Source organism: Spermophilus citellus (genome assembly GCF_964194105.1).
Source record: "Spermophilus citellus genome assembly, chromosome: 6".
Lineage (NCBI taxonomy): Eukaryota > Metazoa > Chordata > Mammalia > Rodentia > Sciuridae > Spermophilus > Spermophilus citellus.
Window position 1 is genome coordinate 159,204,598 of NC_138187.1, and position 20,669 is coordinate 159,225,266.

General features: G+C 44.1%; 1 protein-coding gene across 1 annotated transcript; it reads left to right on the forward strand.

The window, feature by feature from the left end:
• Positions 1-1,581: 1,581 nt before the first annotated feature.
• Positions 1,582-19,920, forward strand: TNFSF4 (TNF superfamily member 4; the record flags this gene model as incomplete). The annotated part of the gene is made up of 3 exons (XM_081299775.1): positions 1,582-1,734; positions 15,530-15,572; positions 17,016-19,920. 3 exons carry the CDS (start codon positions 1,582-1,584, stop codon positions 17,366-17,368), a joined length of 549 nt encoding a protein of 182 aa, XP_081155901.1. The 3' UTR covers positions 17,369-19,920.
• Positions 19,921-20,669: the final 749 nt, after the last annotated feature.

Consider the following 20,669-nt stretch of genomic DNA (forward strand, 5'->3'; position numbering starts at 1 on the left):
CTTAGTTACCTATCTTTCAGCTAAAACCTTGAACTTCTGAAGACTGAAATGTTCTCCAAATAAATGCAAGGTATGATTATTGTAGTGAAGGTATTTAGTCATTTTAATTGATTCATACTGCAGTAAATTACTTTGCATTTCTTTTAAAAATTATTTGTTTTTTAGTTGTAGTTGGACCCAATACCTTTGTTTTATTTATTTATTTTTATGTGTTGCTGAGGATAGAACCCAGGGCCTCGCACGTACTAGGTGAGTGCTCTACCACTGAGCCACAATCTCAGTCCCTACTTTAAATTTCTTGCAAACTGTCTCTCTTTTTAATATGCCTCATATCCATTTTTGGTATAAATAAGCTACATATAACATATTTCCAATATCCAAAAATTACTCTCTCCCTTCTTTCCATAAATATCTGCTGAATACTCCATAGGGAGCTCAGAGGAACATATTTTTCCATGGAAGGAAGACAGAATTTGGTCTTAAATAGGTCCTGCCCAATATCCCTGAGTTGTCCAGTACAGCATTGGGCCCAAATTACATACTCAGCAAATATTTACCAATATGACATAATTTTATTGCTTATTTCATTTCACTGTTTATTTTAGCGATAAGGGCTAAGAGGAGTCTATTGCTAGGATATTTTTACTTTCCAAGTTCTGAGTCTAGCCATAGCCTAAAAAATGAAATAACCTTGAAGGGTAATTTGAATCTATACTTTTGTTCCCTCCTGCAAAAATGACATATGGGAAATACAAAGTGGAGGGAGGGAAGAAACCCAGGATATTCTTCTGCTTCTTTTCTGGTATGCAAAAAATTAACTGTGTCTATTGAATTTGCCTGAAAGGACATAGTAAGAAAAAAATGATAGGATCATCCAGCGAAGTATCTGACACCACATAGATGCTCAATAAATACTGACTTCTTTATTTTAATGTATTGGCCTACTTAACTGAAGGGTCTTACTCCTTTATTTCTATATGATCCACCTTCCTATTTTCTTTGTTGTCTTTTTCATTTCAAGAATGTTCTGAATCCCTAAAATGGGCTCAGTGTTCTGTTACATAATAGAGAGAAGTATCTTAGCCTGACATTTTCCTTGAGTCTTTCATATGATTTAAGACACGTTGAGAGAAGGGATCTGTGAGCTCCTGTATCAACGGATGATGATCTTTATCTTTATCAAGTGACCCACAAATTGGTAACTAGTGCAATGAGAAATTAAGAAAATAGCACACTTCTATGACTGTCATCTCACAGTCACTCAAATCAGAACTGGAATGCCACAAAAACAACTCCCTGTTAGCCCTGAGGAAAAAAAAAAAAAGAAAGAAAGAAAGTAAAGGGGAAATTCAGATTAGTCACAAAGAAGTTCCCCCGCCTGCTTGCAAAGTTGCAAAGTTAAAACTGAGCGAGTCCCCTCTGCTCTTTCAATCGCCTTTCCTCTCTGGCCCCGGGACCAGGGTCTATCTTCTGGGTGAGAGCTTTCTGTGGCCTTCTTCTCCTCCCTTGTGGGGAAGGTGCCAGTCTTCCCCCAGTTCCTCTGGGCCACATCTGCATCCTCCCTGCTTCCAGATTGTGGAGATGGAAGGGGTTCAACCCCTGGATGAGAGTGTAGGAAACACACTACGGTCAAGATGCCAGAGGAACAAGCTATTGCTGGTGGCCTTCGTGGCCCAGGGGCTGGGGCTGTTCCTGTGCCTCACCTTCATCTGCCTGTACCGCTCTGCTCCTCAGGTAAGATGCGCCACCAGGCATTTCCCCCTTGGGCTCTGCTGGTGGCAGCTGCAGTAGCAGCAGTTGCTGATGCCAAAACTGTTGTGTCCCCTCACCACCAAGTGGTCGTAAGGTGTGGTCAGACACCCCCCGTCTCTCCTTTCCTTCCTTCCTTCCTTCCTTCCTTTTAGCGGTGGCAGGGGTAGGGCACAGTGGAGATGGGGCAGAGGCGCCACTTCTAGGTTTGTTCCTTTCTCTGCAGTGCAAGGATCCTAGTCTTCCTGCATGAGCTGTCACTTTGAAGCTGAGTCACTGATTCCCACACTTGGTTTATCCATCCTGATAAAAATGTGTCTGATGAGGGAATTGATGTAAAAAGAAAGAAGAAAGAGACCAGTTCTACTTTTCTATCATAGTCATAAATTCTGCAGGCACTCAAAAATTTGCTTTTTAAAACAGGCTGAAGGTTTCCAGATTAAGTTCTTTCAAACAGCTGACCTTGCATTTTAAGGGCAGCAATGCATGCATGCATGTGTGTTTGCCTGTATGCCCACACCTTCATCCCAAAGATCGGATCCAGTGTTGTCCCTCCCAGACTGTCTCTGCCCGTCTACCTACGCTGTGCGGAGACATGGTTTCGTCTTTTCCCACTTGGTGGAGCACATCATGCAGTGGGGGTCCTCAGCATCCTCCTCACTTGACACCTTCTTCCATTTCCCCCGCTCTTTACTCTCATTCCATGCTCCCCTTGGGTCACATCATTTTTTCTTATTTATTTATTCAGATATACAAATATTATTAGGTCTTTAGAGTGTTCTTCATGGCAGGTGTGAAGCCTAGAGTCTCCCCAGCTTCCTCTGTGGGGCTGGTCTGACAATTCTTATTTCCCTGGATGGTTGCTTTGGGTGGTGAAAGTCTTCCCGGTGAAGGGCAGGCAATAGGAATCTTTTCTTATTTATTTGGCTTATTAGTGCATTATAGTCATATGTGACAGTGAGGGACCTGCATGTTGATGGCCATGTCAGAGACTGGCTGCCACATTAAAGCAGGACGAGCAGTCCCAGTAAATGCCCGGGCTTGTCTCTGCCCACAGGAAACGGGGATTTTCAGTGGTCGGTGGGAGCATGTGAGTTGATGACTGCTGAACCTCGGAGAGGGCTCGTGACTTCAAATTCTAGAACTGTGGCTGGTGTGACACAGCCAGCACACCTGTTCTCCCCCCACCCCCACCCCACATTCACTTCTCCCTCCGTGCACAGCCCTCGGGGTGAAATTAAAGTAGGTGCTTTGGGGAGAGAGTGTGTCCATGGCAGGGCACCCAAGACACAGACCGGAATTAGGCTCTTCTGAGAAGAAAGCAAACAGGGTAGCTAAAAATAGAACCGCTGAGTGCATTCACCAGGTCTGGGAGCCCCGAGTGCTTTTTAAACAACCGCAGAGCTGTGCGTTTCCTTACTCTGTGGCATGGTGAAGACAGGACGTGTGGCCCAGGCAAGGCTGGCCAGTTGTACCAGGGCTCTGGGCAGGGGACATCAAGGTGAAGCATACATGTCGAGCCTGCTGGGTCTGGGGCCACCTGGAACTGTCAGCGCGGCCTGGGAACCCTGAGAAGAAGAGAGGCCCTTTTTACAAGCCACTCAGCAGCTCTGGGTCAGAACTGGGAAGCAGACCGACAGCTGGTTTCCAGGCCACTGGGTCTCAGGTGAACAGCTCTGTGAGAGAAGTAGCTCCCGTAGTTCTGGGGTAGAAATGGAAGCAACTACGTAGGTGGTATGAGTGGTTTGCTCAAGAAACAGGATCCCATATATTCTGGATAGAGATTTTTTTTTTTTACCCTTTTTTTTTGCTCAGATATTTGAAATTCTTCATGTAACATTGACTTAAATTTCTTTTTCCATTTTTCTAGCTAGACTGTTTTAGTTAATGTGATTTATTTTTATTTTATTTTTTAAAACTGTTAAAGGAACTGGAACAGCACATGGGTTCTTACATTTAATCTCATATATGTCAGCATGGGGAGGAGAGCGTAGACAGGTTGTGTGGGTTTTGCCTGGAACTTGTTGGAATAGTATTGGTGGCAGCAGCAATGGCTGCTGTGGGGGGGGGGAAGGGGGAGGGGAGAGAGAAAAAGAGAGAGAGAGAGAGAGAGAGAGAGAGAGAGAGAGAGAGAGAGTTGTAGAGTAGCCCTAAGAAAAGTGTTACAGACTGATAACCTTTTAAAACCCCACATGGATGTCTGGCCTTCTGGCTGGGAGCCGGGTAAGTGGTGGTGGGATGCAGACCACACCTCTCTTTCCTGAGACCCACTGCTCCAGGGGTGTGCCGTGTGCATTGGAGGCCAACTGAGGCTGCAATGCTCCTCATTCACCCAGTTAAACTGAATCTTTTCTTCAATTGCAGGAGAAAAATATTTGGAAAACAATCGTACTTTCCCCCTGATTTCTTATATTTGATTTTTAGCCTTAGAAAACCATTGCCTACATGCATGGCTCTGTAGAAATACAGACACAGCTTCTAACTCCACTTGGCAGTCACCCTCCCCTTCAATCAACTTTATCGACCCGTTTCTCATCTCTGGGTTAAATTTTATTACACACATGAAAAGCAGAACTTGTTGTTTTTGAGATGCCGGAACAAAGATCCCTCTTGCCTTACCCACTCCTCACAGTTCACTTCCCTTTTGGGACCTTGATCTTCTCACCTGTAGCAGAGGAAGTAGGGCTGGAAGATCAGTAAGAAAGACCTCTGTCAGCTCAATATCCTGAGTATGTTGATTACATCCATAGAATGGGCGTGAGAATTTTGAGAAATACAAAGCTTGAGTTAACAGATTTTTGTGTCTGAGCTTAGAGATTTCCTGGCTCTTAGGAAGGGACTGGGGAAAATAAAATCAGCAGGAATACACTTTTCTACACTTAATTTATATTCCCTGTACTTATCTAAATAGTCTATTCTGAGTTAGCTAAATACCTGGTTTAGAAAGAAGAAATAAGTGAAGGCCCTAGAGGAAGACCCACAAGTTATAAAACTGAATGCTCTGTCACCAAAACAAGCACACATTGGAGATCATACTGGGGCTGCCACTTAAAGGTCAGGCTTCTAGTCTTACCTGGAACTTCAGCTGGGGTCGGGGCAGAAGAAAAGCTGGCCTATGAGAAGCTTTGGTAAATTTTGTCTGAGTGTTCCAGGGATGATGTAGCTTGCCTCTTCAAATATTTGTCACTTTTCAAAGTTCATTTCAAGTGCAGGTACATTTAGTTATAATTCCTTAGCAAATTCCACTGTCAAAGGTCGACAGTCTTATCATTTGTTTCTGCTGGAGAAACAGAAGCAGAGGTTCTTGAACATAAGTCAGACAGTTCTGAATCAGTCAGAGTCAGAATTAAAATTCACAGTTTCTTAATGAAGTTTCAGGCTATAACTTCCACCTTTCTTTTTATCATTTAAAAAGAGAAAGAAGAATTTCCCTTAAAAACCGTGTCTCAGATTAGCTCAGTTTAAATAGCTGCATGTAATCTAACATTTTTTTTAGAAATCCTTTTTTTTTTAGGACAGACATGTAAATGAAATAATTTTGAATGTAAATTTAATTTGCTCTTCATAAGCAGCTCTTTGAGAATTAAAAAAAAAAAAAAAAACAAACCCAGAAGTGGCAAGCTGATTCATCATAAAGTATTTTGAGATTCCTAAGGGAGGTATTAATGAAAAGGCACAGAATCATTAGCTATTTGAGCAGTTATTAGACATTGTCTATTTACAGATAAAACAAACAAACAGAAACAAACAAACAAACAAAAAACCACAGAAACCCAGAGAGGGTAGGTGAATTGCTCATGATCACTAAACTAGTTAATTAACCCAAACTCCTCACTCCTGTGCTAGGGTTCCTCCTATTATTATTTAAGGTACCTTTTCCCACACTCATCCCACCAACTGTTCACTTGTACCAGGTGCTATTTGAGGCTTTGGAGACAAACTCATCGGAGAAGGTTTTTGAACTCTTTGACCCGATAGTTAAGATTCAAGTTGGGGCCAAGAGTGTCAGACATCTGGAGACATACTCAAGGGACAACAGGAGGAATAGAGGAGGGAGGAGGGACCCACCCAGGAACACTGTGGGTGGAGGATGCTTCCGCTGATGTTGGAAGGAGGAGCAGAAGTCCTCAGGTGAGAGGCACAGGGTGGGCAGGCAGGAGGCTGCAGGCTTTCTAGGCAGGAGCAGCAAGTTGCTGAGAATGGCCTACCCATTCGGAATCTCGTGAATCGCCCTAAGTGAACGCACTTTATTCTCTTTTATGCCAAAGAAAATGCAGGAACAATTACGAAAATCCTTGCTTCTCCAAATTTTGCTTCTTTCATGTGGTCCACTTACTGGCAAATATAGAAAGTGAGTCTGATGTCTTCTGGCACTAGGGGGCACCACAGTAAAACGAACCATCCTGCGCGGTAGGGCCGGCCTGCCTTCTCCTGGAATTGAGACGAAAACTGTTTTCTCAGGGAGTCAGGTGCTCATCTGTGTCGAGGAGGGTGAACAACTCCAGGCGGACTAGTAGTGTTCACTGTTTACAAGGTGATGCTGTTTTCTAAAATTTAGATGTTCTGACCCAGTACTCAAAACAGGATGGAATCATTTGGATGGGGATTATGTTGGAGAGTGTCACAGGGGGACACGCCACAGAGGAGAATTGGGAAGTGAGCAAAGAGTCTCCTGGTTCTGATCTAGGGATGTCATCTTCCTCTTCTCTGCTTTGACCTCACCCCTGGCTACTGGTACCGAGCAGACCCACCCTGCCAAGGGGCGGCCCCTGTCCTTCCAGTTCTGCTTCTGTTAACTGTCTTGTGCCCTTCGCTGTCAGAGGGCCTGCAGCTTCCCCCCTTTCGGGGACTCTTCATTTATGGAAAATGACCATTAATCCTTTGGAGTGTGTGGTTACAGTGTTGTTATTACTATTAAACGAGAGACAGGAAAACAAGAGGACCCCAACCTGAGTTGGGAAGGGGCAAGGTTATTTCCCCACAGTCACAGATGAAGCTCAGGGTAGAGCTGGACTGAAACTGAACTCTCCACCATCCCATGCCTTCTATTCTGTTTGTAGTTCCCCGTGCTTTTGAGAGCCACATCTTTTCAAATGAAGAGACTAAAACACTTTCTTATGTAAAAATACAAAACACCTCAGATTTTAGGGAGAGTCATTGAGTGTAACAGAGTACACTGGACCAGGAACCAGAAGACTCTGGTTCATTCCAGACTTTTAGCTTTGAGTCCCTGGGTAAAGTCCCTAACACCAACCAGTTTAATGATTTCCAGCCCTGGAATGTGGCTGCTGTGAGCTTTGGGAATGCCAAGGTGGTCATCACGGTCCTCATGCTGGGGTTATGAGGTTCAGTGACTGGTTGAAAGTGGTCCAGAGATCTAAAATCACACACTTGGAGCACCCGGGCCTGGAAGATTCCGTTACCCTTCACTTTAATAATATTTCCTGCAATTCTCCAAGGACTTGGCTGCCAAATCCAGCAGAAAATTGTATTTACAAGAGACATGTGATCTGGTTCACAGTACTAGAAACACTGAGGATATGGTTGGCATAACTAAAATTTTTTTTTTTTCAGTAGAAGTTTCATTTGGAAATGCACGGTAGGTGTGTTGATTTGTACAGATTTATCTAGCTCTGGTGACATACAAGCACTATTTAAGAAGACATGCTGGCTGACAGAAAGAGTCCCTCTTTAATTCTTCCCTTGCTTATTTAATAAGAACTTGAGGATGGGAAACCTTTGGTCCTTAAATACTGTATCTTATAGGTGCCGACTGAGGGCTGCTGGGAGCTTAAGTGACGTAGGCTTGGCACTGGGCTTTCCTGCAGGCAGCCGGAGTCAGAGCCTAGAAAGCCAGTGAAGCCGGTGAAGATCAGGAGGGCCTGACAATGATATTACAAAAGGTTGTAAAGAGACACTTAAAAAGTCACCAAATAAATTTTAAAACCCTTGTTGAGTTATAAATTGTAAAATGTCTTTTATTATTTAGTAATATAAAATGTATTTTGAATTATGTGCGTTGAGTGCTTAATGATTTTGGTTTCCAAGCCCCTACTGGCATTAATCTAGCCCTTGTTCTGGCCTAAAGAGGGCTGGCTCTCAAAGCTCTTCTGGGGTGGGGTGGTGGTGGGGTGGTGGTGGGGTGGGGGCGTGGGGGGCAACGCCTGGAGGCTGAGCACTCCTTGCAGTGACAGCTACTCATGTTGGCAGAGCTTTTCCTACTTCTGTCCTCACTTCTTTATTTTGACGGTGGAGGAAGAGAGGACAGATGTTTGTTTGCTGTCTTATGCTGGGAAAGTTTGAGGCATAGAGACTTGACTAGGTTTACACAGACGGGGTCGGGGTTAGAAATCAAGGCCAGGTCTAAGCTCCTTGATCATGACTCCATAACTCTGAGCTTTAAGGGTGTTGGTTGGCTCTTTTAAAGATTCATTTTCTTTAAATAAATAAATAAATAAACAAATAAATAAATAAATTCTTTTTTTTCCCTGACATTGTTGCTTTTGAAGAAAAATAGAGGATTTATGCAATATCACAAAAGGAAAAAAGACTCTTTTTAAATAGAGATTTAAAAGTACTTACACAAATGTCAGTAACATGATTAATGAAGCTTTAACAATTCCGTATACCTTATAGCATATTTTTATAAAGTGATTGAAGTGTGCCCATGTTTGCTTTCATCTTTTTCTTTTTTTAAAACAGTAAGGGGATTGTATTATGCGGTCTCTACTTACTTAACGGTAGTGTGATTATTACATTGTATCCAAATACCTACTCAACCATGCAGTGATTTCCTATGGCTTCTGTAAGAATCATCTCAGTGTGTGGGACTTCATACAGTAGCTCTCTCAGCACGGGAGGGTAGAAATCTAAATCCAAGTGTCGGAAGGGCCATGTCCCCTCACTGCCCTGGGAAAGAACCTTCCTTGCTTCGTCCCAGCCTCTGTTCTTTGACTTGCAGCTGCAGCACCCTAAGCTCTACTCCATCCTCCATGTACTTCTCCCCTGTGTGGACCCTGTGTGTCCGCTCCTCTTCTCTTAGGGGTACTAGTCAGTTTGGACTTAGGATCCACCCTGACTCCCAACCTCATGTTTCAATCAGCTTTTTTTTTGCTGCTGTAACCAAAAGACCTGACAAGAACAATTAGCAGAGGAAGAGGTTTTGGGGGGACTTATGGTTTTAAAGGTCTCAGTCCATAGATGGCCAACTCCATTGCTCTTGGCCTGCCTGAGGTGAGGCAGAACATCATGGCAGAAGAGTGTGGTGAAGGAAAGAAGCTCAGGACTTGATAATGAGGAAGCAGAGAGGCTGTTCCACTCACCAGAGACCAAATACATACCCCAAAGTCATGCTCCCAATGACCTGCCTCCTCCAGCACACCCCACCTGCCTGCAGTTACCACTCAGTCAATCCTCATCAGGGGACTCAGGTTACGGCTTTCATGTCCCGATCATTTCACCTCCATACCTTCTTGCATTGTCTCACACATGAGCTTTGGGGATATATCTAATTCCTAAACCATAACATTGACTAATTACATTCATAAATATTCTATTTTCAAATAAGGTCACATTCTGAATTCTAGGTGGACCTGAATTCTGGGGACACTAGCCCACTGAAAGTCATTCATTCATGTACTTCTTCAACAAAGTTTGGATCATCAGTCACGAGTCAGGCACTGAGAACACAGAGAGGACGCTAGATGGGGTCATCTTGTCCTGCCAGAGTTTGTACCTTTGGGGGAAAAGAAGGCAGTTAAATAAGCAGTAGGAGGAGTGGGGATAAGCGCTGGCAGGCAAGTAGGGTAGAGTTCTTCAGTGACAAGTCTCATCCAAGCTCCTGCCAGCTCCAACACCCAGTTTCTCAACTGCAGGTCTGTGAGCACCCTTCCTCTGGCCCTCGGCCTTGGGCTTCTCTTCCCTTAATTACTGGAGAGCTTTAGCTTGAAATGCTGTGGCCATCCTTGCCACCACCCTCTCATCCCGCGGCTCTGCTGTGATAACTCTGCTAGCCACGCTCTTGATCTATGTCAGAGCGTGCCTGGGGGCCACGTGCTTCACTGCACACACCACTAGGCATGACCTCCATGTTCTGCAGCTGTCCCAGGAGCCACCCGGGAGGAGGGCCTGCGGTTCGTGTCATGCAGAGGTCGGTTGTGTTGAAGAGATCTTCTGTTCAGTCTCTTGAGATTTATCTTTTGAATATGGGATTTGCCTAATTTCTGAGTTGGAAATGTCCTTGGGTACTTTATTTAACTGGAGAGTGGACACTGGATGGGGATATTGGAACTGAGCAGGGAAGGGACTTGTTCTAGGTCACCAACAGAACGCAGGACTCCCTCCTGTCAGCCCAATGCCCCGTCCGCCCTCAGAACTTGCCTTCTTCTTCTTCTTCATTTTTTTTAAGAGAGAGAGAGAGAGAGAGAGAGAGAGAGAGAGAATTTTTTTTTAATATTTATCTTTTAGTTTTCGGTGGACACATCTTTATTTTATTTTATGTGATGCTGAGGTTCGAACCTAGTGCCTCACGCATGCTAGGCGAGCACACAACCGCTTGAGCCACATCTCCAGCCCACACTTGCCTTCTTAAGGTGATAATTTCTCCTTTCATAATGCAATGAGACGGGGAATGAGTGATCTCAAGTAGAAAGGTATTGACTATAATAACTCTGCTCCCCCCCTTGTACTTGAAGATAAATAGGACAGTTTCAAAAGCCCTGCCAGATATTATGTGATCCTGCAGTCCCTGGCTAAACTCCCCTGTGGTCAGCAAATGCTTATTTACCGAGTGTCATCACTTCTGAAGTGTGGTAGGAGGTGTGCTGATACAGTGGGCACACTGGAAACCTGCCCTTCATTTCCTAGACACTAAGCTGGTGTGAGCCTTGATCCATGAGGTGAGGAAGGGAGGCTCAGGAATGTTTTGGTGAACTTCAGGGCTTCCCTGGTCAAGGTGGAGTGGGAAACTCAGGTATAAGAAAATCTTCCCTTGGAGGACATAAAGAGGTAATGTATTAGGTCAATCACATAATTTTGCAGAGATTTATGTTCCAAGGATGTCTTTGAATGATTTTGATATTAATCAGAATATCTGTTCTCACTCTTGGGAACGATCATTTGCCAAGTATCAGGGACAATGAGACCATGGTTCATGTTCCCTGAGAGAGGAGGAGTGTCTCTCTGAGGGGAGACACATGTAGCTATTACTCAGACTTGACAGAAAGAGGGAAATGGTGGGAGCAGGTTATTAGTATGTCACCCAACCTGTCTGTGTGTGTGTGTGTGGGGGGGCGGGGGACAAAGGTGGAGGTTAAAGGTGAAGCTGCAGGGAAAGGTGCTGGCAGTGATGGTCAGGGGTAGGCATGGAGACAGGTGGCTTTGGATGGCAATTAACATGGCTTCTCTCTGGGCTTATTACATCCCAGTAAACTGTTGGTTCAGCAAGGTTTTCAAAGCCACATATCTTTGTCTCTAAAAGTGTAACTTTGGGGATAGTTTTACTTGAATATGGAAGACTCCTTGATCAAAGAACTTCTATTCCTTTCTCTGGGTGGGGTTCTGAACTTCCTCCATCCAAAGTGGGACCCGTCCTTTGTTACAGGCTGTTTTGTGGAGTGTCCACTACATCCACCAGGATGGGAGTCTATGCTCTCATCCTGGTGAGAGTGGAAAGTTCCACTTTCCTCTTTGGAGGGACCTTGAGACATATCTGCAAGCCTGTGGGGGTAGTGTTTTTATGACCTCTCAGGTCTCCTCTGATTAAACACAAAGCCCAAGGAGAGGGTAGGAACTGGTCCATCTCAGGGGAGGTGGTGGGGTAGGGTGAGCAGCCACTGTTTCCTCCACTGTCCTCTGCTGACTCACACCTCAACCCCTCTCCCCCAGGATATTGACTTGGTGGCCTGGCAACAGGGTGAAGCAGAGCCCACTTCCTGGTTTCATATTTGATGGCATCCCTCTACCAGACAAATGACAAATGAGTATAAGATCGACAGCCCCAAGCCACATCCTAGTGAGTCAGACTTGGAGGCTCACACTCTCAAAGATGAGCTCTTTAAACAAATTATCACTTTCTTGTGAATAGAGTAGAGGCTGCTAGATAAATACCGACACCAGACTCTTCCATATAGCTTCTCGGACAGCCCAGCACTCACAGGATGAAGAGCCAGGAAGGGTCTACTTGTGACTCTTCTCTCACCAGCTTACAGTCGTTTACACTTTTCATGAGCTTGCTGCCCCTTGCCATGACAGTAATGCCTAATCAGAGCCCAAGTCATGATTTTGCTAACCTCAACTATACAGAAAAAGCTGGGATTGGTTGAGGAACACTTCTGGATATTCTGAAATAACAGGTGACATTTCTTAACTCCTTACAATAGTCCATGCCAGGTGCTGGGCATTCACATATTTGAAGCTCATTTAATCTTCATGACAATCTTCTGAGACAGTGGATCTTTACTGTTTTTATTTGCAGATGATGAAAGTAAATATCGGCAAGGTAAATGCAGTTTTCCCCAGGTCACACAGCTAAATATGTTCAGAAGGAGAGATGAAACTTATACTGGGTAGTGATACTATAAGTCAATAGAGTGATTTTTTTTTCTTTAACAGTAGGGTCCATTCTTGGGGTTGTGCGTATTCTGGGAGTTTGGGTATATGACATATACCCATCATTATAGTTTCATACAGAATGAAATCTGCCCTAAAAATCTCTATGCACTACCAATTTGTGCCTCCCTAGCTCCTAACCCTGGGAAACCAGGGATCTTTTAGTTTCCATAGTTTTGTTTTTTCCAGAATGGCATATCCTTAGAATCATACAGTATACAGCCTTCTCAGATTGGCTTCTTTCACACAGTGATACAGATTTAAGATTCCTCCATGTCTTTCATGGCCTGAAAGCTCATTTCTTTCTAGTGCTGAAAATAACATTTCTTTCTCTGACTGTTCCAGTTTGTCCATTCACTTATTTTTAAAAAATTTTTTTAAAGCTGTAGATGGACACAATGGCTTTATTTTGTTTATTTATTTTTATGTGGTGCTGAGGATCCAACCCAGTGCCTCATGGATACTAGGCAAGCACTCTACCACTGAGCTACAACGTCAGCCCTATCCATTCACTTACTGAAGGACATCTGGCTATATCCAAGTTTTGACAGTTATGAACAAAGCTTCTATAAACATCTGTATGAATAAGGTGATTTTAAATACTTGGTATGGGAGTACAGATACCAAAAAACAAGGATTTGATGTAGGTCTGCAGGTGTTAGATTTTGATGAGCAGAGATAGGTGAAAGGATTGTTTTGGAAGAGAGAACAAGATAGCAAGTATTTTTTCAATGTTTATCATGAGCCAGGCAATCTGCTGGATATAAGTTATTCTATTTAAACCTAACAGTGATCTCCTAGAACATTCCCGTAATGGCATTATGACTTCTTTTCCCATACGTGAAAGCCAATGCTAAGAAATGGTGTATATCTTTTCCAAATTTCAAAGCTAGAGAAGTCATAATTGAAGTGAATTTGACTCTACTGCATACACTCTTTGTCCTACTCCACTGGGCTCTCTATCCAAGGGCAAGGAGATCAGAGTGACTCAGTGGCTTGATCATAAGACACAGAAAGCTCATAAGACAAGAAGACTGGAGCCAGGCTGCAGAGGGCGCTGACTTGGGCAGTGTGTGGTGACTATGGGTAGTGGGACCACCAGTGTGTGCAGGTCACAGAGAGAGATGGAGGATGTGCAGGGAGGAAGGGGAGGGGCTCCTTTTTCTACCTTACAACTTGTCTGAACTGTTGGTTTTGATGCTTGTTAGAGACTTCTGAGAATATGCAAATGGCTACCCCTTGGTGACCTTCTCAGGAGAGGGAACAGGATGTCTGAGTCTGGAGTTCCAGTAGATCAACCCAAGGGCGGCAGCCACGTGTGCTTCCCTCGCGGCCTCTTCAGCTTCTCAGTCCCCGAGGATGCCCTCTTGGTCACTAGCACCGCGTAACATCAGGGCACTTCAAAAGCCGGGAAATTTCTTTGGTTTTCGAGAACCTTTAGGAGACTTTTGCAATGTCCATTAAAAAAAAAAAAAAATCACAAGGGCTTTGAGATCAGACAGCTTGGAGTAAATTTGTGAATGAGGAAGTTTTATGTTTTTTAAAATTAAAATTGACATAGAATTGCAACTTTTAAAATCACGGGAACTGAGTGGTGCTCACAATCTTCTAGTGATCTTTAAAGAAGACAAACTGACACCTATAAGCCTTATGAAACCAGCCGAGAATGACCCAGAACCTGCCCTGAACCCAGGTGCTGCCCGCTGAGCCTCATGCTCCTTGTGTTACAGGCCACTTCTGACCCTGACACATGGCCATGCAGCTGGCACACACTAGGCAGAGAGCAGCGGGGACGTTTATTTACCCAGAGCACTGTGTGGGCACAAGGGAGTCACAACAGCACACAGAGGGGAGGGAGCCAAAGACTCCCACTTCCACCAGGTCAGCCCCTCTCTCCACAGCTTAGTATTGAACGAAGACTGGTGCCGAGGCCCAGCCCCTCCTCCCTGGGTGCCTGTTGGTCTCAGTTGGGGGAGGCTTGTGATTGTACTTAAAGGGGAGTTCCTCGTCTGTGCGGGGAGTCCCCTCTGGAATCCTCTCAACCGGGCCGTAGTCTGCCAGGAGAGTGGGAAGCAGGGATTCCACTGCCCAGGGCATGAGAACAAATGTCTCCCACACCTTCCATCAGGACACCCTGCCAGAAATAACCTTGTGGGAAGAGCTGCTGTCTTGGCAGGACAACAGGCCTTCTTTTTCCTCTTCTAGTAGGAAATACAACCATAGGGTACGGAATTTAGGAAGGAAAATAAAGTAGACCAGGAAGAGCAAGGGTCCCTACTACCCCTGGCCTCAGGCTTCCAGCTCCCTTCTCCAGAGGGAACATTGGCCACCAGTTTCTCCTACATTTTTCCAGATACCTTCAATGCCCATGGAAGTGATATTCCTTTTCCGTCGCACATGGCACTATACTTCCTGTATGATTCTGTCCTTTGACAGTTTCACTTAACAGACTTTTGATTTGCTCCCTATTGAGCTTTTGTTTTTTAACCACCAAATGACTGTGGACATTCACTCCATCTACCAAGCTTCCTCTTCTCATGGTTCCACTTGTTTTCTTGCCACTGAGGGTGGATATGGTTCACATTAGGTTTTTCACTCTGTTGAAGAAAAGGAAAAGATGCAATGTTTAAAAAAATAAAAGCTATATTTAATTCTATTGAACTCTAAAGGATTAAAATAGATTTTATTGCCTGTGTCCCCTGCAAACATGATGTGCTGATTCCTGTGTTATAGTGGAAGAAAAGCACACAAGAAGTTTCCAGAACTTGCTCTCAGCAGGTTCTGGGAATCTGTGGTCATGATGGATTGATTGGTCACAAACTTCTCCATGAGGGACTGTCTATGAATGGGTTTCTTAACAAGAGAACTAGTAAGTGTACTGTTATCTAAAAGGGGAAGTTGGGGCCCCAGTGAGCCAAAACAGTGCACCAAAGAGGAGCTTGGCAGAAATGAGAACAGACCTCGAATGCTGGCATGAAAGAGCAGAGTAATCCTGACTTGTCTTAAGAAATGCTATAGGAAAGCAAGAGACAGGCAGAAAATCCAACTCTAACCCTCACAGAAAAAACCGAGTCTTTGTTAAGCCTTTCCCTCCACAGGCTCCTGGGTTTCTGTTTCGTTGGCTCTGATGCCCTTTTCATCCCCCTAAAATATATCCTTTTTCATCCCTTAGGTGCAGTATCCTTCAATTCAAAGTATTAGAATACAATTTAATGGTAAGTATTGTCAAAAGTTTAACTGATCCATATTTTTGAAAGGATCTTCTCTTTAGCCTCTTAATTTCCTCACAAGATCTATCCTTTTCCTTGGGGAAGTGTGACATCCCAGGATTGTTGGGACCTGAATATGATTTTCATTAGGGACACAGAGGTGCATAAGAAGCAGGGAGGAGTGGTTGGCCACCACATCCATACTTGTCTCTGTACTTCACCGGCCTCACTTTATCCTCCAGGGACCCTTGAGGGTGAATAATTCTCATGCTTCAGCTAAGGAGACAAAGGCTTTACCTTTTACAAGTCTGTCTGACCTTAGGACACATCACTTGCTGGCTCTATTCTGGGACAAGATTTTACCTTAATGAGAGTTGGGGAAGGCCCTGATATGAAGAAAAGGTGATATTTTGACTATCAGGAGAGCACCATGATTACAGTCAACCCCCACTGGTTTCTATATTAATTCATTGGCTTGTGAAGTTCTCTGAGGCTGAAGGGAAGTACCTTTTGCTCTCTATAAGTGGTGTTTATTTCAATTCAAAGTATGCCCCTTGGGACTGATATAAGGCAAGAATTACCAAATTGTGGCCAGCAGTGGAGACATGTTTTTTCCCATCACTAAAGAACATCCTCCAGAATAGGTGTCCACGATGTAGTTGCCTGGCCATTCATCATGCTGTTGGGCTGACGTGGAATAAAACAAATTTAGGCTTTTTAGTTTCCACTTAGAATTGCCCCATACACAAACTACCAAAGCTTCTCCTGCTCCTATTCCTCCTCCTTCTCCTCCTTTTCTTTCTTGTATGGCAACAACTCTTCCCAAGTCACCTTCCAGGAAAAATTAGCAATAGGAGGGGGAAGGGAGAAGCAAGTCCGAGTCCTGGAGCTCTTCAACCTGCACTGGCTTCCTGTGCTTCGCTGCAGACTAACCTCACTGGCTGCTGGCAAAGCCAGGGGTAAATGCCGTCAGTAAGTCTGATGCCCACAGGCAGTGGGGAGAGGCTAGGGAACTATTAAAGCAATTGCTTTGAGTGAAGCTAGGAAGAGATGTGCAGGACCAAGGCAAGGGGCACCACTGCCACTCTGTGCTATAGTCTGTCCCCTGAGCAAGCAAGGAAGGACTGAAGCTGCCAACTCCATGCAGTTTTGAAAAATCTGGGAAACCTCAAAGCCACCTTTTCTGCAGTAGGTCAGCCACGACAATTTCTATAATCCTCAACTCAGGAATCCCAGCCCCATCTGAGACTCTCTCTGCAACTGGGATTAGCTCTGCCTCTACTTGCATTCCACAGGGGAAGGGGATTCCAACCCATGGGTAGAAACACAGTGCTTGCTTCCACTCTTTAAAAATATCTGTCTTCCTTCACTTTCTCTTCACTTGATTTTAGTTGTATTGGAAGGTTGTTGCGTAATGTAGTGCTTAAGTATCTCTATTTTTTATTCTAGCCCTGCCCTTTTCAGGGTGTGAGAAGAAATTTTTCCGCATTATACCAGAAAAGGCTGAGACCATGAAGGTGGAAAACAGCTCAATCATCATCAACTGTGATGGGTTTTATCTCATCTCCCTGAAGGGCTACTTCTCCCAGGAGGTCAATGTCAGCCTTTACTTTCGGAAGGGCCACAATCCAATCTCCATCCAGAGCACCAACAAGAAGGTCAACTTCGTCACGGTGGTCTCTTTGGCTTTCAAAGACAAAGTGTACCTGAACCTGAGTGCTCACAATACCTCCTGCCTCCCAGTGAATGGTGGGGAATTGATTCTCATCCACCAAAATCCTGGTGGGTTCTGTGCCCACTGAGGATCTGATGGCCATACCCCAAACCAGGCACCAGCACGAACACCAAGCTGGGGGTGGCAGGACACTGATTCTTCCTTGTGAGTGGAGTTCTTCATGCTCAGCCACACGGGATGTGAGCAGAAGCAGATCCTGCCCTACCCCCTCACTCAGGGATATTTAAAATGTACTGTGTGTACCCCATTAACCTTATTTATCCCTCATCTTCAAATCACCCAACTCATCCCCCATGATTGCCTTCAGCCCACTAGGAACTTTTGTGAAAATGAAAAACCAAATGCTTCTTACAGACAGATCGGTCAGGTAACTGTTTAAATAAACTTTAGTCACTGAAAAAAGCACTTAGCTACAATTTGCTGGAAATTTGAGATGTGTATGGCATTGTCAAAATGAAGAGGAGCCAAGAGAGGTTTATGATCTGCAAAAAGTGGTGTTCACCAATCCCTGGGAATCAAAATGAACTCTCCAGCGTTCAACTGATGGCCGTTTGCATACTACTTACATCCCTTTTCCTTGGAGGAGTTCAAGAGGGATTTGAAGACAACTGTCTAAGAAATACCATGTACTCTGGGACTTTTTTCATTACCACTTAGCTTTTCCAGCTTCCAAACATATGTAATAGAAATCTCCCTTCCCAAGATCCATCTTGGGAATATTATGCTGTGAAAAATCTAATCAATGGTTAGGAGAAACCAAGAGAGATTTTTCCCTGGAGGGAGTGTGTAATAATGTGAGAGTTATCTTTATCTCATAGGAGAGCAATAAACTGGACCTCAGGGTAAAAGTCAGTAAGGATTGGGACGGTCTGGGGAAGAAACCCCTCTCTTTGCCATAGACAAGCAAAGCAGTGCACCCTTACCTTCCTGCCATGCTGAGATCCCTCCTCAGCACCACGCTGTGTACACAGAAGCCACATTGTTAGGTCTCCCCCACAGCCCCCCCAAAATGAAGTAATACTACAATCAAATGCAGTTTTATGTCAAACAGCACTAAGAAGCAATTATACCTTATGAAAAACAACCATCTCTGTCCAGAAGTACTAAGTGCTACATATGATCTCACAATGAAACAAGAAGGACCTATAATTGGTCATTACCAAATCTTCATATCCCCGTTGAACTTGAAATAATGAACCACGAATATGGCATTGTGATTTTTATGTCAAATTTCTAGATTATTCACAAGTTCTCTATGTCAAAATTTTTATTAATGTAATTTTTGGCAATTTTTAAAAATGTAGTGAATGTTTCCCTGCTGTTTTAAATAGGGGATACAGTGTACCCTAAAGTCTTTCTGGATGATTCTGTGTCATTGCAGGAACTGTACTGTGTGAAGTACGTGGTTACCTCTAGGACCTCTAGGAAGGCAAAAGACTGTCATCCTGACACTAAGTGGTCTCAGTTCCATTTGGGCTTTTTCCTGTCTGATGCTTTTCTATTTCTTCATAAGTGCCTATCTCCAACTATATTCCCATCCCTCTACTTCAAGCTATTAAGAAAGAAGCTAAATAAAAATTCTATACAACTTGTGTGTAAGGTAAGAATAATCAAGTTCTGAGTGGTCACCAAGGTACTCATGGAGTCACGGTCATGGCTAAACACTTATGGAGGGTCCACTCTAGCCCAGGAACTGGGTCAATTGCTACATGAATTATTCTGAGCAAGATATTCTGTGCTGTATTTGCCTACTCAGAAGATTTTTGTGTGTGTGTTTTGTGTATATTTTACTTTTTGTCATTGACTATATTATGCAAAATTAAGTGATATTTTAAAAAGCAATGTTTATGACTACAGGTAGTATTTAAAAAAATATATGTCCACTTTTTAAAGTTTGGAATTTTTGTCTGTGTTTCTCAGAAATGTGCGGTGCCTAGGCCAGGCCGAGCACTGTTGTCCTGTGGCTGGTTGTCCTGGACACCAGGGCCTCTCCCTGTGAGGACCCCTGCTTGGCTCTTTCCATGCTGGCCTCCTTCAGCCACACAGGGATACTGCTGCTGGGCACCAGCTTTACCTCCAACTGCCACCCATCGAAATCTGTTCTGTGTGCCAGGCCCTCCGAGTCATGTCCTTCAAAGAGATAATTAACCCTGAACTCACGATGTGGAAGAGATCTGTGGAAAGAGAATTAAGTGACAAGTCAGGAGGCAGGACTTCTAGATTTGACTTAGTTACTAACTAGCTAAGCGACCTTGGACAAATAGTTCCTCATTTCTGCACCCTACTTTCCTCTTGCTAAGTGACAGGAAAGGTAATGTCTAACAGTTTAGAATGTTATGCTCATGTAGCTGAGAATGCATATACTAAGTGTGCTCGTTATATAGTTGCTGTATTCAAGAGGCATAACTTTCTCTTTTACTGTATGGAGTATATTTCTGCTCCCACTCTGCCCCGCCCTGGCCAAACCAAACATCTTCCTTTTCCTTCTTGGTACTCCCAGTTGTTGTCTAGCTAGTGACTTTCTATCTAGAGAATGCTGATGATATTCTAATCCTAGGGAAGGCAATACTTTCTTCTTGAGCACACTGGGCAGGTCCCCTATTCAGTCATAACTTTGTATTTGTGCATTCTTGGTTCTCAAAGAATATAAATATTGATATTAATAATAAAAGTATTGATATTTACATAAAAACAAATAAAGGATCTCAGAATCCAGTACTGGTTAGAGGGTTGGAGTTATTATTTTTCCTTCTCTTCTCCAAGTTCTGGTTAACTGGTCTCCTGGTGCGGGGAGGATGAGACGAGTTTTCTGGTTTCCTATCTGCCTCCAATTTTACCCGTCAGAAGTATGTCCAGGGGATGGCTGAGCTGTGAAGTCCATTTTTGCTTTTGAAGAGATGATCTCTGGAAGTCCCCAGAGTCACAGCCCCCTTCCCTCAGGACCTCTCACCTCGTTTCTAACCCTGGGGTCATGGCTTTGAGCATCATGTCCCCTCTTCCTAGTAGTAGGTATGTCTGCTGTCTCAGGAAGAGGTCACTCTGCAGTGGGCCGTGGGGCACAGTCTGGCCATGCTGACCCCTGTGCTGCCTTAGATGGTGTTGGTGACCCCCCGAAGCTCCCCTCTGCCTCGGCTTCGTTGACCTCACTTCCTCCCCTTCCTCTCTGTCCTCTGCCTTTCCTGGTCTTCATTGCCCTTCCTTTTTCTCTGTTCACCCCTTTGGTGCTGGAGTTCCTCAGAACTCTCAGTCCTCCTTCTCTACATCAGTGATCATAGTCTGGCAACAAATAAGCCACAGTTTGACCCCGTGTGCCTTTTATTTGTTAAGCTGAATTTAGTTGCCAACATTTAAACATTGAGAAATTTTTG